At 39.7% G+C, this 24,884-nt stretch overlaps 2 protein-coding genes across 3 annotated transcripts; both read left to right on the top strand.

Moving 5' to 3' along the window:
- Window positions 1-1,404: 1,404 nt before the first annotated feature.
- rpsa (ribosomal protein SA) lies at window positions 1,405-6,950 on the top strand. Its single transcript, XM_080448596.1, has 8 exons — window positions 1,405-1,441; window positions 3,156-3,326; window positions 4,290-4,408; window positions 4,988-5,233; window positions 5,561-5,689; window positions 6,307-6,475; window positions 6,626-6,667; window positions 6,787-6,950. The coding sequence occupies exons 2-8, from the start codon at window positions 3,194-3,196 to the stop codon at window positions 6,879-6,881; spliced, it is 933 nt and encodes a 310-aa protein (XP_080304722.1). The 5' UTR covers window positions 1,405-1,441; window positions 3,156-3,193; the 3' UTR covers window positions 6,882-6,950.
- A 2,746-nt stretch (window positions 6,951-9,696) lies between these two features.
- On the top strand, window positions 9,697-24,476 carry ift56 (intraflagellar transport 56). 2 transcript variants are annotated; one of them, XR_013934695.1, is made up of 18 exons: window positions 9,697-9,920; window positions 10,815-10,961; window positions 11,750-11,842; window positions 12,073-12,187; window positions 12,463-12,512; window positions 15,004-15,149; window positions 17,345-17,516; window positions 18,364-18,438; window positions 18,948-19,050; window positions 19,899-19,954; window positions 20,188-20,241; window positions 20,434-20,497; window positions 20,633-20,721; window positions 21,051-21,134; window positions 21,254-21,323; window positions 22,637-22,743; window positions 22,877-22,980; window positions 23,791-23,887. XR_013934695.1 is itself a non-coding variant. In XM_080452744.1 (18 exons), the coding sequence occupies exons 1-18, from the start codon at window positions 9,918-9,920 to the stop codon at window positions 24,250-24,252; spliced, it is 1,677 nt and encodes a 558-aa protein (XP_080308870.1). In that variant the 5' UTR covers window positions 9,697-9,917; the 3' UTR covers window positions 24,253-24,476. The 2 variants fall into 2 exon arrangements, 1 of the variants encoding a protein (XP_080308870.1); XM_080452744.1 differs by lacking the exon at window positions 22,877-22,980 and adding an exon at window positions 24,138-24,476 and having other exon boundaries at window positions 23,791-23,924.
- The last annotated feature ends 408 nt before the right edge of the window (window positions 24,477-24,884 follow it).

Genomic DNA, 24,884 nt, shown 5'->3' with positions numbered 1-24,884 from the left:
CGAAAAATAAAACAGGGCTCAAGTGTTTAAACTGTTCCTGGTTTTGCTGTGGACCCCCTGGAACCCCCTCAAGGACACCTGGGGTCCCGCGAACCCTTCACCCTACTTTGAGAACCCGTGCCATAAGGAATGAATATGTGTGTAGTATTTCTAAACCATGTTGATTTTGAGTTTTATGTGCTGGTTGTAACTAATACAAGTGTTCCTATCTTGAGAAGTTCTCAAGCCACCGTTTATTATTATGGATTTGACATCCTTGTTCTCATCAAGGAAGCTTTTAGTCCAGGGGCCAAGCCATATTTTGGTACCACCTAAGGTGACCGTAAAGTTTTTGTATTTTTGTCTTCCTACATGTCTCTAGTTTATATTTTGGTATGATAGCCCTTCCAATCTTGTAGCTTAATGGCAGTTATCACTACCTACCGGCTAATGTATCCGGTAGGAGACACAAAGTAGAATCTTTGTGTCTCCTACCCCGGGCATCAAATTATTGCGACAAAAAACAAAATATATCCATGTATTCAAGGCTTCATGGGGTGTGCAATTGATAGAAAATAAATCATTTTTTGGGTGAACTCCTCCTTTAAGTTTTCCAGGGGGACTCTCTACCCATTCAGCTATGACCACCCTAGACCGAAGGAGGGTCAACTTTTACAAGCTTATGGAAAGCAGTCTTTTTGCAAACACCAAAAATCTGAGAAGTTATCAAAAACTTTACGGTCACCTTAGGTGGTACCAATTTGTGAAAATATCAGTGTTGGCCCCTGGACTATTTTGGTTCTCATAAATACTTGATCTGGCCGTTGGGTGCCATCTATCGACGTACGGCAGTATTACAAGAAGGAATATGATCGGCAAAGCCGTATAAGGAGAGCTGCGTCACATCCGTTCACTTTATCGGGCCAGATGATTGGGCAGTGGTGTAAAGTAACAAAGTACATTTACTCAAGTACTGTACTTAAGTACAATTTTGATGTATTTTTACTTCACTGGAGTATTTCCATGTTTCAGTACTTTTACCTCTAGTCCACTACATCTCAGAGGCAAATATTATACTTTTTACTCCACTACAATTATATGAAAACTTTAGTTAGCCTACTATTTATTTACTTTGTAGATTTTGATTAATATTACAAAACATACATTAAACACTTAAACACAGACATCGCCATTTGAAAACTTGTGAAACGGGACATTCTGCCCAATGAATACTTTCTCGTACTTTTGTACTTTTTCACTCAAGTACATTTTGAATTCCGGACTTTTACTTGTATCCGATCTACATTGCAGTATTGATACTTTTACTTAAAGTAAAAAATGGGAGTAGCCTACTTTTTCCACCACTGTGATTGGCTATCATTTAGGTATAAATCTAACGTCATTTCCTTTATCCGGTCTCTTCTATCGTGGGTGCAGAATCTCCATACGGCGTTGTCTCGTGGTGAGATGAGTTTTTACTTTTATCTATTCTATTTAATAGCAGTCGTTAGGATTGATCAGTAACGTTTAAATAGTAAGTGTTTAAATGGATTAAAGCTTTTTTGTTTGTTATTTGTGATATATCGGGTGTTTTCGATGAGTTTAGGTTAAAGAATGGTGCAACGTGGCTTGATGCCAAACCGTGCATGCCAGTGTTGCCATTTCGGCTTATTATAAGCGACTTAAGCTTGTTTTTCTTTAAAGTTTCTTTATGGTGGTTGCGGTTTTTCTAAAGTGTCGTTGCTTATTTAAGCTTGGTTTCAATTTTTTTTTAAACCGGTGGTTCTAAAATATATTCATGTGTTGTGCCAGGGAGCATTTGTTAATGTTTACAAAATATTCCACTTTTATTTAACGTTTTTGAAAAGAACGGATCTACAAGCTTGTAACGCGTCGCATTGCGAGCTTGTAGATCGGCCATTTTCAAATGGCCGATGCATAGGGTTAAGGTGCTCATGTGGCCTCCTTTTGGGCTTGTTTTCCTAGACCTGGTTGCTTATTTCTCTCTCAAAATATGGCAACACTGGTGCATTCGTGATCAGATATGTCCATACAGTTGTATTATAACCTTCAGTCATCCGATCGTCAATTATACTTGACATGAGGAATGAGGATATGCGAAGCGAAATTGGATGCCTGAAGTTTCATTTCAGCTCATGTAATGTGTCAGTATGATGGGGAGAAACATGGCTATTTAGGTCACATGTTTGTGTATTTAAGATGTCTTCCAAAACTTAACCTAAACTCATTGATAGCTCTCCCACTGAAGTCTTAACGCAGGTAGCCTTGGATCAAGACTATCATAGATGTATTTTATCGATTTGCATATCATAATAGGATCAAGACTATCATAGATGTATTTTATCGATTTGCATATCATAAATAAATAAATTTAAAAAGTAAAAGTCAGACTCGATAAAATACTATGGCAGTCTTGATCCAAGGCTATAACTCAAGGAAAGTGGTCACTATGTCTTGAGTTTTGAATGTGTTGAAGATTTCTAATTATGATCTCTACTGATGTTAAAATGGGGGACTACTGAGCCAAATAGACCATAACTTTGTTGCTATGGTGATCGGGCTATGCACTGCTCTTCTAGCTGCCCTGACTAAAATATCTTAGAACTGAATTGGTATTTTTAGAGATGATGCTTGCATGCTGCCTGCACTGCCATTATGCAGGCTTTGTGATTAGTATAGATTGCATTGCTAGCACATGCCCCTTTCAAAAAGCACTTGCTTTGCCTGCTCTGTGGCGTGGTGAGTTGTCGAAGAAGGGAAGAGTAATCTGTCATTACAGGTGGGTGAGATGGCAGACGAATTTTGTGCTGATTAATCTCAATCCGTTATGACACAAGTCTTATATCCTACTTGTGCTTATGTCAGTCATGCATTTTGTTCTGTTTTTTTATCGTTAATTTAGAAGGGTATTATAATTTGAAAATAACATGAGGGTTTGTCGATGAGTTAGGTTAAGAATGGTGCAACGTGGCCTTATGCCAAGCTGTGCATGCATGATCAGTCAGATAGTATGTCACCTTTCAGTCACCCGATCATTTGTTCTTGAGAGGATGTGCAAATGGATTTAGGACATTTTTATTTAACATGCATGTGTTTAAGATGTTTCGCAAAACGAACCTAATAACTCATTGGTTTTAATTTGTCTCCATTTCCAGCTCTCCCACTAAGTCGTAACGCAGGGAAAGTGGTCACGATGTCCGGAGGTCTGGATGTGTTGCAGATGAAGGAGGAGGATGTGCTGAAATTCCTGGCAGCAGCAACACACCTGGGAGGAACCAACATGGACTTCCAAATGGAACAATATGTCTACAAGAGGAAGAGTGATGGTGAGTTGGAAAAGGGGTTATTCTTTATTTGTTGTGGACATCTCCCTGCCCCCTCCCCCTTACAACAGCACACCATTAAAGCCTTGCACTGACATGTGGGTGTTAAGGTGTCGGAAGTGTGCGAAAGTGAAATGGAAGGGTTTTCGCTGCCGCCCTATGACTGGCGTTAGATAGCAACCTAAGCCACAAACCAATGATTGCAGGAGTGTTTGCCCTGATACTGGGAGGTCGGGGTTCGATCCCCAGCCGGGTCATACCAAAGACTCTAAAAATGGGACCCAATGCCTCTCTGCTTGGCACTCAGCATCAAGGGTTGAATTGGGGGTACGTCCCTGTGACATACTAGCGTCATGTCCAGGGGGAGTACTTGTACAACAAGCTGCAGAAACGGGAGATGAGGCAGCCTATGGGCCACATGGCTTGGCAGGGCTTACTTACTTATCGGTTACAGGCTCAGTGGACAGCAGTTAGGATTACTTTCAGATAGCCGCATGCAACTTTGATGCTATAGCCCTTAATGCTATCTGGCATCCAAGTTGAAATGCCAACCCTTGACAGCCTATTCTTTGAAACGGAAAAGTCCTATCTGATATTAAACGACGTTAAACTCACCAACACTGCAGCTGTACGGAAAGCTTGGGTCATCCTCTTTATCTGTCAAGTCTTTGTTTCATATAATTCCACCATGGGCATGTTATGACCTACTTTCTGTCAAATTGTGATTTATTTTTAAGTGTTCCAGTTTGGAAGCACTTGTTTTCATTAACGCAACGTCCTGCTGCCTCCTGCATTATGTGCAATTTGTAAACGGCTGGTACGCATGGCCGTTGAGTGATTTTCGAAGGGCGCTTCCAAATTCAAACACTTAATAATGACCTGCACAGAATGTATTGATAGTTTATTTTTGAGGTGACCAGTAGTACTCATAGCGCGTGTACTAATCGTTGAACCTTCTCTCCCCAGGTGTGTACATCATCAACCTGAGGAAGACTTGGGAGAAGTTACTGTTGGCTGCAAGGGCCATTGTGGCCATTGAGAATCCAGCTGACGTCTGTGTCATCTCCTCCAGGAGCACTGGCCAGGTCAGCCTACTAAGGCGCATAATAGGCTACAACCCATGAGTTTCATTCCACAGTGAGGCATCATCCATTTGGAGGTTAAAAAAAATACTTTTACGTTGTGGCTTTGACTTTTTACTCACCTCTCCGTTTTTCCATCTTAATGTGGCTGCTGCTATGAATGACACCTGAATTTCCCTCTGGGGAGCAATGAAGGTTTCTAATCTCATGAATAATAAGAATTTGTACTAATCGCTTGTTTCTTGTGGTTGAAGTCATCTTATATATTTTTTTATATCATGAGCTGATGCTTTTGATTCTATTTGCACACCATTAAAGCCTGGCACTGATCCGTGGGTGTTCAGGTGTCGGAAGTGTGCTAAAGTGAAATGGAAGGGTTTTCGCTGACACCATGAGGGCTGCGACCCAATGACTGGGGTTAGATAGCAACCTAAGCCACAAGTCAACGTTTGGTGGGTAATATCGATTACAGACTCGGCAAGGACAAAAACCACACTTGATTATCCGTGTGTGTGTGTGTATATATATATTCTTTTTTTATTGCAACTGATGGTATAATATTATTCCCTGCTGTTTCTTCAGAGGGCCGTGCTAAAGTTTGCCTCTTGTACTGGTGCCACCACCTTCCATGGTCGGTTCACCCCTGGAACCTTCACCAATCAGATCCAGGCTGCCTTCAGGGAGCCCCGTCTACTGATAGTGACAGACCCCCGTCTTGACCATCAGCCGTTGACTGAGGCGTCCTACGTCAACATTCCAACTATCGCTCTGTGCAACACAGACTCTCCACTGAGATATGTGGATATAGCTATCCCTTGCAACAATAAGGTAAGGAAAGACATTTAGTTTGCCATTGATTAATACCCGTGTCTCTGGACTGGTTGCCCTGGTTATGAGAAATATTCAGCACACCATTAAAGCCTTGCACTGACATGTGAGTGTGGAGGTGTCGGAAGTGTGCGAAAGTAAAACGGAACGGTTTTCGCTGACACCATGAGGGCACTGCCCTATGACTGGGGTTAGATAGCAACCTACGCCACATGATAATTAATTTGATGTCTACTTAACGCCACCGAGTAGATGTCCAGACTAACCCTAATCTAATAGGGTCTGTAAAGATGTATAACTAATATGTAACTGTCTGTGTTTGTGCAGGGTCATCACTCAGTAGGTCTGATGTGGTGGATGTTGGCCAGAGAGGTGCTGAGGATGAGGGGAACCATTTCCAGGGAGCACCCCTGGGAGATCATGCCTGATCTCTTCTTCTACAGAGATCCTGAGGAGGTGAGGTGCCCGCACTGCACATGTCTAACTGAAGCTTTCTTTGTTGGCTTAGTACAAAAGCCAACAAATGTAATGAACGTCACACAAACGCCTCAAACTTGAAAGCTTGACACTTATCATGGATTTCTAATTATGTAGACATACTGATGTCAATATAGGGGAATACTGAGCCACATAATAAATTGACCTTAAACTTTCGTTATGGTGATCGGGATATGCACTGCTCTTCTAGCCGCTCTGACCACAATATCTAAGAACTGATTTGGTGTTTAGAGTTAATGCTTGCATGCTGCCTGGCTGCACTGCCATTAAGCAGGCTTTGTGATTAGTATAGGTTGCATTGCTAGCAAATGCCCCTTTCAAAAAGCACTTGCTTTGCCTGCTCTGTGGCGTGGCGAGTTGTCGAAGAAGGGAAGAGTAATCTGTCATTACTGGTGGGTGAGATGGCAGACGAATTTTGTGCTGACTAATCTCAATCCGTTATGACACAAGTCTTCTATCCTACCTGTACTTATGTCAGTCATGCATTTTGTTCTGGTCTTTTTTCTTGTTAATTAATAAGGGTATTATAATTGTAACAAAACAATTAATTATCATGAATTTCTGTTCTGTATCAGATTGAGAAAGAAGAGCAGGCAGCAGCAGAGAAGGCTGTTGGCAAGGAAGAGTTCCAGGGTGAGTGGACCGCGCCAGCGGCTGACTTTGCCCAGCCTGAGGTGGCAGACTGGTCTGAGGGTGTCCAGGTGCCCTCTGTGCCCATTCAACAGTTTGCGGCTGGCGTTGAGGGTAAGACTCACTGACATTAAAAGCTTTCCTTTTTCATTTGACTTAAATTGCACATTTATATTAAAGATGCATTAGAGCAATTTTTATATAGTGCGTTTGTGTGTATATATAAAAATGTAAGGCTATAGCTCACTTCTGTTCTGTCTGTAGGTGGCGGTGCCCCTGCCAAGGCCCCTGCTGAAGGCTTTGCCGGTAAGAAACAATGAAATTGTAATCTGTGAATGAATAACGAGCTAGTAACTCGAGAAATTAAATGCATAATTGCCAGATTATTTTATTGTAATTCTAACACTACCCTCTCCCTCCCACAGAGGATTGGAGTGCCCAGCCAGCCACTGAAGACTGGTCAGCAGCCCCCACTGCCCAGGCCTCTGACTGGGGTGGTGCCACTTCTGACTGGTCTTAAAGCATCCAAACTCTAAAGAATCTGTACAACCCTAAAAGCTGTGCATAAAATAAAGATGTTTTAAGTGTGTATGTACTCATTCTGCTTTTGTTTGACCCCAGTAAAAAAATGTGTATAAATGTACTCAGTATTTTGGTAGTGTCCCAAGTTTATCCTCGACCATACTACCAGTAGCAGTTATTGTGCGCATTGAAATGAAGAGTACAAGCCTAAATGTATGATGAAATTAAGCAAGGAAAAAGAGAAAAGTTAACAGTCTATAGAATTGAAATACAGACTATAAATGGTACAGGTGAATGATGAAGTAGCCGCAGTTATAAGCAATACACTGTTGTTGATGTGGCATAAATCCATATTTATGTTGGAGGGGCAGGACGGTATGTGCTAAAACAAAAAGCCACAGATGGCTCTGATTTTGACTAACGGGGTCTGTGTAGACATCAGTTGACACATCTGATGTGATGTCTTGTATTATGTCACCAACATGCACATGTTATCAAATGTAAGCCGTTAGCATTGTTAAAACTCCAACTTATTTAAGACTGCGGGGAGTGACTCACAGTAACAACCCCAGTGTTCATTAATTGGCAGGTTTTTCCGTCTAATTGTGCTCACTACAGTAGCATAATAAAGGGCCATACAGAGAGAGCGGTCTCTACATTTATGTGAAGTTATGAAGGATTGGATTTAAATGCATAGCAAGCATCATACCACACACAGCTGGGCCACATACATATACAGTACATTGGACTTAATGCACTATAATCCCGTGGTGTTCATGTAGCCTACATGTGTAGTCAAGCTGTACTCAAAGTTTTTGATTGACTACTTCAAACAGTTTGCAAATAGTATGATTGTTAAAAGGATACCAAAAAGCCCTAGGGGCTTGTTTCCATTGTGGTCCGTGTATTAAGGATACAAGGCTGAGGCTCTGTTAGGGACTATAATGATGTACACACAGCCTACTGTAGATAAACAGTGAATGCATTGATTTGTAGACCCACGGTATAATTAGGAACATGAGTTAAATTTGCAGTTGTGAATTGTACAGCCTGGCATTGAAATTGCGTATGGTGCTTACTTCCACATGCGTAGTATAGCGCATACACATCCACCTGGATTTGAGGAGTTTATTATACAATGTACAGCGTTTCCTCTAGGATGAAGTTGTAGTGGTGGTGGTGAAAAAAGTTGGTGCTCAGAATGTATTTAATATTTAAATATTTTTTTTTACAATAGAAGATGGTTCTTATATCTTTAATATTTGTGACATAATTGTGTAAAACACATACGACATAATTATTTTCAGAAGTCTTGAGACAATTCATATTAAAACTGTCTAGTTTAAATATGAATTGTCTCAAGAAAAAAAAATATGTCACAAATATTAAAGACAAGATGGAAACATCTATTGTAAAAACTGTGGTGCTCAAATTTAAGCTGTGGTGGTGCACCATGGTTAAATGTAGGGGGAAACACTGATGTAACTTATTAGTACCCAAAGTCGCTATACAAACAAACAAAACAAAATATAAAACAAATATAATAGTAATAGAGCACTTATAATAGTAATACAATCCAATCAGGTAGAATGCATCTGATGCAAGGCCTAAGGGTTCCCAAACTTAGAGCTTGTAGATTGGCTATTTTTTCACAATGTTTCCCTCTTTCTTAGGTAATATTTGATATTGGTATATATCTTAAAATTCATTAAAATGTGCAGATACTCTGTATTCACTTATACTGTATGTTGGTTTGTTTACTGTTGAGTGAGAAAACACTGTTGCTTAAGCTAATCATCTGGGGACCCCAGTTTGGAAACCAGTAGCACCACTGATGTAAGCAATACTGGACGATTCGCAAATAACTACTAGGTCAGTCAGTGTGAATCAGAATATTACACAGGAGCAATATGTAGCGAAAATATTTCACCCCAGACGGGACTCGAACCCACAATCCCTGGCTTAGGAGGCCAGTGCCTTATCCATTAGGCCACTGGGGCTGTGCGATATAAACCTATGACATTATGAAATAACAACAATTGGGTTTAAAAAATAAAGTTTCATGAATCTGTTTTTTCGATAGTCAACTTTGTTTCACGTCATTTTCAAGTGGCATTTGACATTATTAGCACAACAGCGCAGCCATCCATCGACACCATGTTCGTTGCTAGGCAACAGTCCTATGGCAACAGTCCGCCTCATCCATCCGTGAAGTTACTCGTGACAATCTAAGATGTTTCCGGTTTGGCCGTCAAATGTATTAGCGTTTCAAAATAAAATCTATTTCTTGCCATAGCTGTTATAATACTCATAGGTTATTACTAACCTCACGTCACCAGACTTTCCACCTCGGAGGAAAGGCTATTACTATATTATGTTTAAGTTTTAGATTTACTTCAATTGACCAGTGATAGAAAGCAACTACAGTTACTTTTATAACTGCAGGTTTACTTTTATATTTCCAAATTTCAATACTTTTACTTCTCCACATCTCAGAGGCAAATATTGTACTTTTACTCCACAAGTATTTGTAAACTTGAGTTACTTTGTAGATTTTTATTATTATTACAAAATATACAATAACCACTTCGCCCTATATACATTTCGCTTGTAGATCTGCTATTTTCAAAATATTTATTTTTGACTTTTGTCATAAAGTATATTACTTAAGTAAAAGTAAAACATGTGAGTACTTCCTCCATCACTGATAGTGACGCGAATAAGTGGCGTGTTCATGATGTGCACTTGCCTTTTATTTTGAAAAGCATGCATCGGAAGTGGCATACAGTTGGAATTAACTTTGTTTAGCTACGTTCTGCACATGCTAGCAAAATGAACAGGATTTGTAATGAATACGCTGTAGGCTAGACCTGGCCTTCTAAATGTTTAAATATAATAAGCCCTAACTTGTTGTTTGCATCAATGAACTCTAGTACGTTTAGTGTGACTTTTTGTCTTGGTTTGATTTGAAGTTACCATCTTGTATCTACGACTACGTTACCTTGGTTAGAGATAAACAAACCAGATCCTCGACATGGTGAGTAACGTTAAATCAGAGCTAGGCTGTGTAATGTAATGTGAAAGAATAGAAGAATGTAGTATAATAAGATAATTTGACTTAAGCTCGATAGTCAGCCAGCCATAAGCTAAATTGTGTTGATCTCATTAGTCAGAATCAAACTTTATTGTCGCATCATATTACAAGTAATATGGGTGAAATGCTTAATTGTGCAGGCCCATTAATGCAGTTAAAAGATTGAAGAGAATAGAAGTACAGTAAAGTGCATGTAAGAAAAATGACTAATGTGCATTATAATTTAAGAGACATGTGAATCTATAAAGGAGAATCGGATGAAATCTTTCTAGTTTCTACTACAAAGCCTAAACTTGTGTGTGACTGTCTGTCTGTCACCAGCAATATGGTTATATTGCAGATATACAGGCCATCAACAGTGGATATGATGTGAGGCTGATAGATGTACAGCCAGCTCCACCAGTGGTTCTCAACCTTTTCAGGCTGTGACACCCCAAAATAATCACATTTGAACAGGGGACCCCCCACCCTTACAAGCACTTTGAATTGTAGGCATTGTAGTTCCACAGATGCATATTGTGAAAATAGCAGATATACAAGCTTGTAGTTCGGCTATTTTCAAAATGTTTGCCTCTTTCTTATATTATTTGACAATTTGGCCAGTTTTTATAGTACTTACTTTTGATGCAGTAATGGTCTTTTTTCTTTTTCCAGTCAATCTACAGTGAATAGGCTATAGTGAGCAATAACAATCAATCGGTGGTATAAATATTTACAGCAGTTAACCTAAACAGGCCTCTGATTATAATGCTAGAGTACATCCCGTGGTCCATAAGCAGATGTTCTTGTGAAGATTTCTTGATTCTGAACAATCATTTTAAAAAAAAATTCTTCCAGATCCTTTCCCGTTTAAAGCCGGCTGTGGGAGGAGAGGTTACAGTCAGTGTGCATGAAAAGAAGAAGAAAAACAAGACAAAAAAGATTCCCTGTCTGGATGAATACCTGCAACAGAGAGACTATCTTGGGGCCTTGACAGTCTTAGAGGTAAAGTTGCTTCTTTTTGCATGGCAGATATTCCAGGACTAGATCCCTACAAAGCATCATTGTATTACATTTAGATCATATTGTAAGGTAAGGTGCCCTTTACTAGCTTTTCTCTCTGGCTGTGTCCTTATCCTATCCTATCCTATATTAAAATTTCCTAATGTGGGATAGGGTTAGATTTTGAGCTTGTAGATTGGCTATTTTTCGGCAAAGAGATTTGGTGTAGAGGGAACAGCGAAGGGACCAAGTATAGACCCCTAGGGGACCCCAGTATCGGTGGTCAGTTCTTGTTGTAAGATGTAAACTGAAGCTCAGCTTGTAGATCTGCTATTTTTGGGGGATAAATAATAATAATTCCCCCAGATCTAAATAAATAAATATCAAATATCTGGCCTATAATAATGTGCAAAATAGGGACGCCAGCGTTAATGTGGTTAGTAGTGTCATGTATTCACTGACAAATCCATGGTATTTTTCTAGGATGACAGCCAGCAGATCACTGTTTCTGATTTTGTACCAGTACCACTTCATTGAGAGAATTTGTGACCCAAAACGGTGTTGTGTTCTGAGAGGGCTCTGGAAAAACAATTTCTTTAACAACTTAAGATCTACAAGCTCACAGTGAGCTTCCAGATTGAAAGTGGTTAATAGAAGAATATTGTTTCTCCTGACCTCATGAAATTTCATCCCAGTGGAAAACCACTCGGCAAGATCATGTTTGTATGTTGGAGGTTTTCAATTTTTATTTGTTTGTTTTACTCCCAATTGTATTAATCTGCCATTAACAGTTCCAGAGAGATGTTGGAGAAAAAGAGGAGCATGCAGGCCTCTGGATTGGCTACTGTGCCTTTCACTTGGGGGATTACAAGAAAGCAATGGAGGTAGTTATTATTCTGTTGGTGTTTGTCTGTATCTGGGTGTACAACAGAGAGATGATAGGCAATCAACATTCAAGTGCACATTCATCTGTTTTGTTTAGTATTTGAAGGATTGTAAACCACACAGCTCCAGTTTATTCTAATTAAGATTCAAGGCCAGGCCACCCACTTGCTTTTGTTTTGTCCTGATCATATCCCTTTTATGTGTCCTTTTATTTATTATATAATGACAGGAGTACAAGTCTCTGACCATGCAGCCTGAATGGCCAGCAGATGTGTGGGTCTATTTGGCATGTACTTTATTTTTCCTTGGCCTATATAAAGAGGCTGAGGAGGCTGCATCCAAGTGTAAGTACCATATCTGCATTAATTCAAAATGACTTGTGTTCAGCTTTGATTAACTTCACAGGCATTATTCCTATGAAGACACACACCCACATTTTACTATGCAATAATATTTAGCAGATACTTAGCAGATGTTCTTTTCCGGTACACCATGCCATAGTTGACTTTGCATCCATCCATTGTGATTGGTAAAAATCTGGTTATGATGCCAGCAAAGTGTGTTTTTCCTTCTCTGCTTTGCTTTCTAATTCTGTTATCCAATTTCTTGTTCCCTGTAGCACCACCATCCGCACTCCAGAACCGACTTCTCTTCCATTTGGCTCACAAGGTTGGAAATCCTACCATATATCACAAATCATAGCATTGGGTTGACTGCTATATAGGTGTGACTTTGCTTCACCTTCTTCTAATCTAATGTACTGTTCTCTCATGCAGAAATTATATACTCCCATTTGTTCATTGAATTTATTTCCCTGTCTGTCAACTCTATGAGAAAATGCTTTGAGTTCCAGCTGCATGTGACACTTTTGTGTAAATGTTTTCTCAGCATTGGGTTTATTTTATGCTGTATGTGTGCATCTCATAATTGACAAATAATATAGGTTCTCTCCGCCCTCTGTGTGTCTGAAACATACAGCAGAAGCCGATGATTGTAAATGTAATGGATTTATCTATATTTCATTCAGTCATTTATGAAGAACAAGCAGCTTGCTCGGCATTGCCGGTCGATCAGCGTGTTTGGGTTTCAGTGCTCAGCATTGGCCAGGTTATTATCCCTCTCTCCCTCTATCTTCTCTCCCTATCCCTCTCTCGCTACCTCCTTCTCTAGCTCACTGGCCCTCATTTATCAACGGAGCGTATAAACCGGCTTATATTTTTCCATATATTCGGCCGTACACCAACGTCGAAGTCACATTTATCAAAGGATCCTATACAGCTGATCCTAGCGTATATCAGGTCGGAGCTTTGATAAATCTCACGTCTGAAAACGAGCGTCATTTAAATAACACGCCCTTAAATATTCTCAAAACGCCCCGATTTTACGACATGAAGATTGAAGAACCAGAATACGACCAAAGACATCCTCATGAAAAGCCAATAAGAAAGAGTTTCCCCCGTTCGCCTCACCACACACGCACACGCCCCTCTCTCTCTCACACGCACACACACACACACACACACACACACACACACACACACACACACACACACACACACACACACACACACACACACACACACACACACACACACACACGCCCGCCCAGCTGTGTTTTTTATGTAATCCGTACCGTAGCGGTACAATCTTTGTCACGTAGGCTTGTAGCCTACATGAATGACATATTATGATACCAATCACATCGCCATGAATGGAATACGTTTGTATATTAATTTATTTAACCCATACCGAGCAGTGCACAAGCAGTCATGTAGGATATTCCCTGTGAGACTAGGACGGGCGGCAGTGATTCCGTTCGCGCCACGTTAATAAGAGATTGGAGCGTCGGGTTTATATCCTTAACCCAGCCAGGTTGTAGTCTTCAAAACTCTCTATGACATAACTCCATAACATAGGACAAGCTACTGTAAGTTTGTACACCTCACTGTCCATGAAAAGATCGTCGGGAGTCCCGAAAATGCGCTCGCAGAAGCGCTGTATATTTTGAAAATAGCAGATCTGCAAGCTCACAACGCGTTGCGATGCGACCCGTTTTTGAGCTTGCAGATCTGCTATTTTAAAATAGCCAATGCAACTGAATGACTGTTAAAGCAGTTTGTTTAAATTACTTTATAAAATGTTATATTTTCCCAGGGATTATTTATTAGTGTAGTAGATATACATTTAGGAGTGGATAATGTGTCTAGATGCCTGTCAGACAGTCAGACAATGCTGCTCCGCAGGTCTAGAATGGAATAAACGGGTGCAGCCAACGTCAACAACTGGTCTCGACCAGACGTGAGATCTCAGCGTATGGTAGGATGAAGCCCACGTCAGGATATATTGATAAATGCCGAAAGGTGCGGTGATCTCGCCGTACGCCCATTATTTGGGCTGCACCGCGTTGATAAATGAGGGCCACTGTCTCCCAAACACTGGGTCGGCCATTTATGGGTTGCGAGTAAATGTCCCTTTATTTTTATTTTCCTACATTTAGTTTTTTATTATTATTATTTCAAAATATTTAAAAAAATGAATTTTTCATACATTGAAAACTAATTTTGAAAACATAAAGAAATAAAGAAATCAAAGAAATTCCATGAATTAGAAAAAAAAACTGTGACACGTTGTGTCCTTGTAGATCTGCTTTTTTCACTAGTTTGGGTCACAGGGAGACATCAAATCTCTCTTCTGGGTCTCGAGCTAAAAAGTTTGGGAACCGCTGCTCTAGCTCCCTCCCTCACTCCCTCTCTACATACCCCCCCCCCCCCCCCCCCCCGCCGCTGATCAAACGCTGGTCTGACGTCGCACACAACAGAAACTGTTGCCTAACAACGCTGATTTGTGCTGACACCTGTGATCTTTGTATTAGACATAATTATGGTCTGTGTCAGAGCCATTGAGACAGAAAGAGTTGAGTCATCCCTGTTCACGGCCAATTATTCTACAGCAACGGTAGATCATGTAAATGAGTAATGTTAATATTCAATCATTTTATTGCCAAAACCAACCTACGCGTTGCAACGCATTATGAGCTTGTAGATGCAGATCTTGCTGTTTAATGCAAAATGTTCGCCTATTATGATGACATGCCCACAATAGGGATGCCAGGGTTCAAGTGGTTAATGCCTTTTTGTCCTCCTACCTCTTGGGATGTCAGTTCAACGATGAGAAGCAGCTGATGGGGTTCCACCAGAACCTAGAGGACGTGACAGAGGACCAGCTGAGCCTGGCTTCCATCCACTACATGCGCTCCCACTACCAGGAGGCCATCGACATTTACAAACGCATCCTCCTACAGAACAGGTCTGTGTTATTTGTTGTATAAGCACATTAACCCTAGCATCCCTGCTATTCTGGGCATCTCATTATATGCACACATTTGGCAAAAATAGCAGATCTATAAGCTCACATAACCTGTTGCAATGTGATGTTTTGTGAGCTTGTGAATCTGTTATTTTCGGCAAAGAGATTTAGCGTAGAGAGGGAAACAATAAGGGGCCAGATACAGACCCCTGGGGGACCCATTCAAGGATGTATATAGGGTTTAAGTGGTTAAGCAAGGATACTGCTCCTATTTTGTACATATGTGCGTCCCTACACCACGTCACAGGTGTGCTTCAGTTTCATCCTGAACTCTTTGCAGCTTGTGCAAACTACAATTTTGTAAATGATGTAAAATGGGAGTATAGGGCCGCCCTAGTGTAGTGGTTTGAGCACACGCTTTTCGTGCAGATGGTCGTGGGTTCGAACCCTGCCTGGGGTCGACGTCAGCAAGGTCATGCGGTCGCAACGGGTTCCTAACACCAAAACGAATGGGTTCAGATCTGAGGCAATTCTCCTGAGGAGGGGCGTCTGAATCATGCCCTGGACGGGAGTCTCCTGACGTAAAAATGAATGATGATGTAAAATAGGAGTGTGCCCCGAGTGTGCGACAGCTCCTTATTAACTTATTACTGTGCATCTCACAGGTGCTGTGCACATGCAACAACGTTGCGTTCAGTCACATATTAAATATGACTGTAATTTATATAAACACGTTTATGTTTATACATCATGACTCAGATGATGATGAATCAGAACTGATTCTGATTCTGACCTTTTTGTTAATCCTCGCTCTTGATGCCTAAAAATTCTATACATTATCAATGCAACCTGCAGCAGCACAGGCTCAAATACATCATGTTCATTCATGTTTTGGGAATGTATCTACTTGCGGTCATACTGGTTCTTGAATGCCATATCCCCGTTGTCAACCCCTCTCTGATCTCAGGTCCTTTGTAATCGCAAGCTGTCAAACCCTTTTAGATTCAGTTCTGCCCTGGGTTGTAGGGCCAAGTTCAACTATTCAATGCTGGAGGTTTTTCTTTACCTTGAATGTTTGGTGAAACCATGACGTGTTGTTTAGGCAGATGCTTGGTTTGACGTTTACCTGGTATCCTAGTTTGTTTGAAGCACTACAACAGTGTTCTCTTTGCACTCTACTTATGTTACTATTCACCCTGTCATCTGTTGACATGGATTCATGCCTTATACTCTGATTTTGCATTTGTAAATTGCTCTGGATAACAGTGTCTGCTAAATACCTAAATTGTAAAGTGTAAATTCTAAGTGGAATGGAGCACGGAGGAGAAAGCACAATATCCTAGAGTCTAGTCTAGACCACTGATCCATAGACTTGAATTAAATATGAACATACTATATTGTTTCAAGACCAATGATGTCCATTGTTAGAGATCATCAGAGTAAGAGGCATGAACCCTAATCAAATACAAATACATTTGTATTTTGTAGTATACTGGCAGTTACAATTCCTCCATCTTAACTCTCTCAGTGCCACACAACGAGATATCCAGAGTTTTTTCTGAATGCCCTCAGTGCCAGAACGAAAAATCCAGAGTTAAAAAAAAAAACCAACAATGTTCAGAACCCAAGATACCATTATCTGAAGATTTGCAGCTCCATCCACTCCTTGTTTAACTTAGAACTGAAAAAGGCTGTATCTCGCTTCTTAAGCACTTTTGTTTTACTTTGAAAAAAATAAAAATTGCTGGCACAGTATGAACATATTTTTTTATTTCATTGGCACTGAGAGAGTTAAAGGAGTAGTTCACCCAATTTATTTTAAATTTTCTATCAATTACACACCCCATGATGCCTTGAATTCATGGAGATTTTTTTTGTTTTTGTCGCATTCCTAAGCCAATAATTTGATGACCGTCGGAAAGATGCTAATGTCTCCGGTAGGAGACTCAAAGTTGACACTTTGAGTCTCCTACCGGAGCCGCCGTCGGTCATCAAATTATTGGCTTAGGAATGCGGCAAAAACTAAAACATCTCCATGAATTCAAGTCTCCATGGGGTGTATAATCAATAGAAAAAAAGTCAATTTGTAGGTGAACTATATATATATATATATATATATATATATATATATATATATATATATATATATATATATATATATATAAATAAAGTATAACATACATCTCATCTTTCAGAGATTTCCTGGCCCTGAAAGTGTATGTGGCACTATGTTACTACAAGCTGGACTACTACGATGTGTCCCAGGAAGTGTTGGCTGTCTACCTGCAAAGCATCCCTGACTCCACCATCGCCCTTAATCTCAAGGCCTGCAACCACTTCAGGCTGTACAATGGCAAGGCAGCTGAGGTATGCAATGTCTGGCCTTTCACTTATCCTGGTATACAGCTATAATTTAGGTCCAGACCGATGCCAGATGTTTGGGTCCAATACCGATCCCGATTTTGGAGAGTCCTAGACTGTAAAAATAATCAATGCAATGCAAAAAGTTCAAAATCAACACAAATAGCGTTTTGAGACATAAAAAATAAGCACATAAACTGAACTTTATTTTATTTAACCACTTCACTTTCAAAGATTTAAAAAAAATAGCCGATCTGACAAAATAGTGAAAAGAATCACTGCTCATCTGCCAGTGGACTTGGGTGAGGTGCTGGAGCCTAAAGGAAACCAAATGAACAATTAAAGGGAGCCTCCGCACACTCAAAACTGTGCAAAATCTGATGATTATATTTTTTATATATAGCAAGCTTTCGGTCAATGTCATAGACCTTCTTCAGGCAATAGCCGATCTACAAGCTCACAATGGATTGTAGATCTGCTACTTTTGAAAAGTTTCACCTATGACGTGCTCAAAATATGGTTGCCAGGTTGCTTGAAAGTGGTTAAAAACACACATTGGCTGAATAAATGCAGATACAATGACTTCAGAAAAGACAAATAATGGCTGATATATCGAACAGACCGATGTATCAGTAGATTTCATACCAAAGAAGCCTGTCTAAAATGCAGCCACCAAAGTGGTTCCAGAAGCATAAGATATACAACTCAATGCAAATTAAATGCAAATGACAATGTGTTATGACAAGTACAGAATAATGATTCAGTTGGAGGTGATTGATTTGATCTAATATATTCTATATCGTCTTTGAAAAGCAGCATTGGTGTTATGTTGATCTAATTTGTACATTCTCAGGCCGAGCTGAAGAACCTCATCGACATCTCTTCCTGCTCGTTTGAGTTTGCTAAGGAGCTTATCCGACACAACCTGGTAAGCTCTTAACACGCTCTAGTGTGTGTGTGTGTGTGTGTGTGTGTGTGTGTGTGTGTGTGTGTGTGTGTGTGTGTGTGTGTGTGTGTGTGTGTGTGTGTGTGTGTGTGTGTGTGTGTGTGTGTGTGTGTGTGTGTGTGTGTGTGTGTCTCTGTGTCTGTCATATCGCTGCTGGGCAAAAATCTTGTATCTTTATGTTATTTCATAAATGAATATCCTATTTATGTCATGGTTGTCATATGACAGGACAGGTTAATGCAAAAGTAGTGATGCTAGCCGATCTACAAGCTCACAACGTGATGGCGTTGTGAGCTTGTAGATCGTCTATTATTATTTAATTACTTATTATTATTAACAAGAGCTTGTGACTAACTAAATAATATTGGATGGGGTTAAATTTCCTGAAAAGCAACCGTTTTGGACACATCCGTACAATTTTTCCGACCAACAGTGACAATATTATATATCATGTCCCACATGTGACGTCACTGTTGTGTCCTGTGCTACAGGTGGTGTTCCGTGGTGGGGAAGGGGCCTTACAGGTGCTCCCTCCTCTCATAGATGTGATCCCAGAGGCCAGACTGAACCTCGTCATCTACTATCTCAGACAAGGTGTGTGACCGCAGAATACTAACACCATGAATAACTAGCTAATTGACCACATGAACCCCTCTTCTGGGCATGTCATAAAAGGCAGACGTTCTGCGAAAATAGGTTAAAAATTCTGTGAAAATAACCTGCAAGCTTGTGAGCTTGTAGAGATTTGGTTAGGAGGGGAAAAAAGGAGGGGGCCAAGTATAGACTACTGGGGGGGGACCCCAGTCAACTAAGTATATAGGGGTTTAAGTGGTTAACTGTTAAAGCACACAGAGACTTTGCTAGAGGTTTCGTTGTGTAGTTACCATGTCATAATGTAACTAGTCCAATTGGCAAGATATCTTGCTCCATTGATGAGAGATCGATATTTAAAAAAATAGTCTCCTCATTGCACGGATAAACAACTCTGAAAGTCACTATTTTAGGACATAAACGAATGCAAACAAAACTGATTCTGCCAATATATAATATCACAAAACCTGGTGCTGCATTTTCTTCTTATATAAAAAATGTCAACCTCCTGTTGATTTAGCTATTTCTATTAGGAAGGAAACCCAGGCTGGATCCGTGGATCCGGATCTTAAAATAGTCAAATTAACAGGAAGTTGACATAAATTGTTTTAATACAAATGAAAATGTAGAACCGGGTTTTGTGATGTTATATATTGGCAGTATCAGCTTTGTTTGCATTTGGATGTATGCTAAAAGAGTGACTTCGAGAGTTGCTTCACCGTACAATAAGGAGTCTATTTTTGCTTTTATCAAGCAAGATATCTTGTGCTTTAATGAATGTTATGATTTTTTCATAATGTACACGTGTGTATATATATGTGGTCCATATCCTTCAATTCTTTCATTTCCAGATGATGTACAAGAGGCGTATAACCTCATCAAAGACTTGGTTCCAACCACACCACAGGTAGTTCTAACGTTTGTCTCAAGGATTTCCTCCACTGGCCAATATTCACAGGGCGGCCATTTTGCTCTCCTCTCATGGGATGGGTTTCCGTCATAGTTTGACCAGAGCAAAATGGCCCCCATGTTACAAAAGAAACCAGTCTGCTTCTCAATTCTCAATCCAGAACAGAAATAATGGACTAGATTTAGAGCCTATGCATTATTTTGTACCCTAATTATTTATTACATTTTCAGGAATATATTTTGAAAGGGGTGGTAAATGCTGCATTGGGACAAGACATTGGATCAGTGAGTATTGCATGCAAATCAGGAGGTAACTGAAAATGAACACACAGTAAAGTCCTCAGTGTTAATTTAACCCTGAGAGTGTGAAAATATAGTTAGATTTTTACTCTCAGAGTTAGCCCTGAGGATTTTACTGTGTGGCACTAATTGAGTTGAATGCACTACTAATGTGTGTACTGTGTTCACCTCTTTCAGAGGGACCACCTGAAAATTGCTCAGCAGTTCTTCCAGTTGGTTGGTGGCTCAGCAAGTGAATGTGGTAGGCTGAATATAAAGAGGGTCTTTCAATTTGTGTGTGTGTCGTGTGTGTGTGTCGTGTGTGTGTGTCGCGTGCGGGAGTGAGTGTACGTGCACGTACATGCATGCGTAACACTGTGTTTCTTTGACTTTTCAGACACAATACCTGGCAGACAGTGCATGGCTGCCTGTTTCTTCTTACTGAGACAGTTTGAAGATGTGCTGATATATCTAAACTCTGTCAAGGTTGGCTTTGCTCGAACATGCGTATATTGTACTACTGCACATTCATTGAAGAGCTGCTGTATTATATTATGTCCAAGTGAGATGAAATTGAGTACAAAGAACTGTAAAAGCACTGCACTCCCACACACTGTGCTTGAAAAGGATCTCTTCAGATCTCTAGAGTGGTGTTAGGTGGGCACAGTTTGTTCCAGTGTGTGTGCATGGGTCCTTTTTATTTAATTTTCAAAAAACATTTTTCTAGTTTTCAATTAAACAAAACTGACTTTCTGTGTGTGCTCTTTTTGTGGATGTACTGGCCCTTACTTTCCAAACTTCTTTTTTTTTTGCAGAGCTATTTCTATAACGATGACACCTTCAATTTCAACTATGCTCAGGCTAAAGCAGCCCTTGGCAATTACAAAGAGGCAGAGGAGGTAATGTGTTTTGAAAAATGAATGAATAAATAAATTATTGAACAGTGTTTGGAACAGTCATCTTAATTACTACTAGTGTTGGTGCTATTTTGATGCTCATTCTTCATGTGTGTTTATAGGTTTTTCTGCTGATCCAGAGTGAGAAGATAAAGAGTGACTATGTGTACCTCAGCTGGCTGGCACGCTGCTGTATGTATAATAAATTGAGACACTTTAGCTATATTAATCACTCAAGCCCTATTTCACAGATAGTGAAAATAGCCAATCTACAAGTTCACAATGCATTGTAGATCGTCTATTTTCTATAATTATGAAGATATCTGTAATGTAATTAAGTTTCACCTAGACATGCCCAAAATAGGGCTGCCAGGTTGAAAGTGGTTAATTATGATGATAATAATAATAGTCATAATAAGAGACTTACTGTAATCATCTAGGTATTCTCAAACTATTTTAAGTCATGAATTATTGATTGTAAAGTAATAATAAATAAGAGATATACACAAGTAATAAAAAAGGACAGTAGGTTGGTAAAGTAAGGTTATAAAACTACCAAAAATAAAACAGGGAGTCAAGCCTAATGGGAAGGACATTTCCTGAATGCAAAGACTAACCTCTAGCGTAGACTTTGAAATGGTCAGGAGGGCCTGCCTGAGCATCACACCTTATGCCTTTTTTAAGGTGACAAGGTCTGATGCTACTGCTAGAAGCATCAGGCGGTAGCTGTGTCTCCAAATGAATGAGTGAATTGTTCAAATCAGTTCTGAAACGATACAGCTAGTGTAGAGATGCTTTTAGAAGGGTGCAAAAAGCATTGTTTCTGCATTTTGTATCTAATTCAATTTAGTGTTTGTGATTTATGTGAAAACATTGATTTCCTGTTGTCTGGGTGATGAAGCAAAATGATGATAAAAAACAAAAACACGATCATGGCAAAATAAAATGTAAGGATGCAGCAATAGTAAAAAATGCTTACTTGTCCATCAAGACTTGAGATACGAATCAGATGTCAACCTCAGATTAGTGGCTGAAAGCTCATAAAGAATTCAGGACCACATGGATTCTGCCTAGTCTAAAATCTGATTCATTCATACAGTATGTAGCTGTGTCACGCACTGAAAATAGCAGATCTACAAGCTCACAACAAGAACTTGTAAATGTGCTATTTTCAGTATGCGACACCGGCATACAGCTTGGGAGGATTGAAATATTTACTGAGAGACATTTCTTCTTGCATCATCCATATCTATGGAATGCATGCAGCATATGCATGCATTCCCAAATTTCAATCTATTGTAAATGTAATCACTTCATCACACATTTTTTCTATAAACCTTCAGAATTATTCAACAGTTATCTACAAGTTTTGGGCTTGTAAATCTGACATTTTCGACACAGAACAACGTCTTATGATGGAGTATAGATTAGGCTTATCAGTCTTTAGTTATGACTTCCAGGGCTCATTAAGTGGTTATTTATAGAGCTTTCCACGTGTTTTTCAGATATAATGAACCAGAAGGGTCGACTAGCCTGGGAGCTGTACCTGACCATGGGCACCTCTTCAGATTCCTTCAGTCTGCTGCAACTCATTGCCAACGACTGCTACAAGGTGATGTCATCCTGTGGGTTTTTGCTGAGTCACCTGGCATCTCTGTCACGGAAGAGTAAATTCTCTGGCATATTCGTCATTGACACAGAATTTATAGCTGAGCTAAATTTGTCTGTTTTTTGTTCCAAAACAGTTTTGTGTTAGAACTTTGCTGCCCCTATTATAATGGAACATCACCTGCTGATGGAATCGCCCAGAACTAAGACAGTTTTTTGTTGTTGTTATTATTTTACTCTGGTAAGGCATACAATAGTACCAGATAAACAATATTAGCCACTTGGACCCTGGTGTCTCAATTTGGGGCATGTCCGTATATTAAAATGTTCTAAAGATTTTGAATATAGTGGTTAACTGCATGAACCAAACTCACTTCAACTATTCACTGATTGTTTAGAAATGTTACATGGCATGTACTTTGTGCTTTACAGAGTCTGAGAATGCTACTGATAGACGAGGAAACAATTATGCACATTATTTACATATCTAGGTATATCTCATTAAACTCTCACGGTACTCTTGAGCGCACTCTACCATAGTCTATGGCACTCCATCCCCAGCCCTGAGTTTAAACATGACTGTGTGGGAATAACCATAGTCCTCTGTCTTTGTCAAATCACTCACATGAAGCGAAAGTTATTTCTTCAAATTGCACAGTACTGATAATGTGCCCTTGTGGTTTGACCGATTTTGACTGCAATTGGTTTAAAGAATGTTTTATTTAATGGTTGTTGTTGAGCTAGAGTTGTCATCATGCAATACTCTCTCACCACCATGGTCTTTGTGACCTTCTGTGTAGTTCTACTTTAGGCTCATACATCGACCCAAATCTATTACCTGTACTCTGAGTTTTCAGAATGTTCCTAGAGACCATATGATTTCCTCTGAGACTAAAAGCTGAGACTACTTATGATCACATCCTTTATACTTAAAAAAAAATAAGTAATTTAATTGTGCATCAAGCTATACAATGTACAAGAATTTGATATTTGAGAAGGACATTCAAGGCGTAATGCACTATTGCTGAATGGTCACATCCTATTGTTTCAGATGGGGCAGTTCTACTATGCAGCCAAAGCGTTTGACGCACTGGAGAAACTGGACCCAGGTTCCAACTACTGGGAGGGCAAGCGAGGGGCCTGTGTCGGAATCTTCCAGCTCATATTGGCAGGCAGAGAGTCCAAGTATGTTTTTTCTTTGTTGTTATTTGTTTTTTTGATGTTGGTTCATACACTTGTTTTAAATGGATTTTTTCATAGTTGTAAATCACAAAATTCTGAACCTTCCGTTTGTTTTTAGTTCATGTTTGTGTGATATCAAAACAATTGAAATATTATGAAAGACGATGACTGATCTTGGGTTTATCGCTTTCTTCCCTTGTTCTTTTTGCTTCCTAGGGAGACACTGAAAGAAGTGCTGCCCCTCCTGCGGAGCTCTGGAAACCCCCAGGTGGAGTACATCATCAGAGCTCTGCGGAAATGGGCCAAAGATAACAGAGTTCTTCTCTCATAATAGCCTGTCTCTTATAAAGTTAGCATTTTCAAAGATAACAGTTACATGTATAAATATGCATTAGAGGCTGTTAGTGGTCATTTGTCATATGAATTGCAATTATATCTCAATGCTGACTGAAGCACAGTCAAATTGAGCTGTACTTATATTTGAACAAAGATGTTAAAAAGAGGTATGGTTATTTAATGTCTATGCTCTATTGTACTGTTTTGTATTCAAATGTCTATTTTGTATTTACATTAAAAAAATGTATTTGTAATGAAAATTTTACTGAATATGAAGAATTAAATAGCATTTTTGTAATTGTTTTTATGGTTAAATTGTTTTTTAACGCAATTGTAGGTCAAACATTACTTTTAGACTAAAAGTCCATAACAACAACAGGTGGTCTTCAATGTTAGTCATTATAAATCGGTTGGATCTGGGTGGGACACTGAGAAAGTTGGTCGTTTGTCTTGTGTGCTTCCGTTTGGGATTTAAAGTGTGGGCCTTTGCAGGAAAACGCACAATTCAGCATTTCCCTGAATAGATAGGATAAGCATGGCATCAAAGCCAGCCCCTGTTCTGCAGTCCAAAACAAACACTAGGCCTGTGTCTATATAGGGTGTGCTGTATAGACCAGTGATTCTCAA

This window comes from Gymnoscopelus braueri (assembly GCF_963280865.1).
Source record: "Gymnoscopelus braueri genome assembly, chromosome: 2".
Lineage (NCBI taxonomy): Eukaryota > Metazoa > Chordata > Actinopteri > Myctophiformes > Myctophidae > Gymnoscopelus > Gymnoscopelus braueri.
Note: the sequence above shows the minus strand (reverse complement) of the source record. Positions and strands in the feature narration are given on the sequence as shown.

Bases quoted from the DNA above. Each gene is read 5' to 3' on its own strand.
- rpsa (XM_080448596.1), top strand. From the start codon at position 3,194: ATGTCCGGAGGTCTGGATGTGTTGCAGATGAAGGAGGAGGATGTGCTG. The intron at 5,234-5,560 runs GTAAGGAAAGAC...GTGTTTGTGCAG, and splicing joins CTATCCCTTGCAACAATAAG to GGTCATCACTCAGTAGGTCT. The intron at 5,690-6,306 runs GTGAGGTGCCCG...GTTCTGTATCAG, and splicing joins TCTACAGAGATCCTGAGGAG to ATTGAGAAAGAAGAGCAGGC.
- ift56 (XM_080452744.1), top strand. The intron at 19,051-19,898 runs GTGTGTGACCGC...TTTCATTTCCAG, and splicing joins CATCTACTATCTCAGACAAG to ATGATGTACAAGAGGCGTAT. The intron at 20,498-20,632 runs GTAGGCTGAATA...TTGACTTTTCAG, and splicing joins TGGCTCAGCAAGTGAATGTG to ACACAATACCTGGCAGACAG.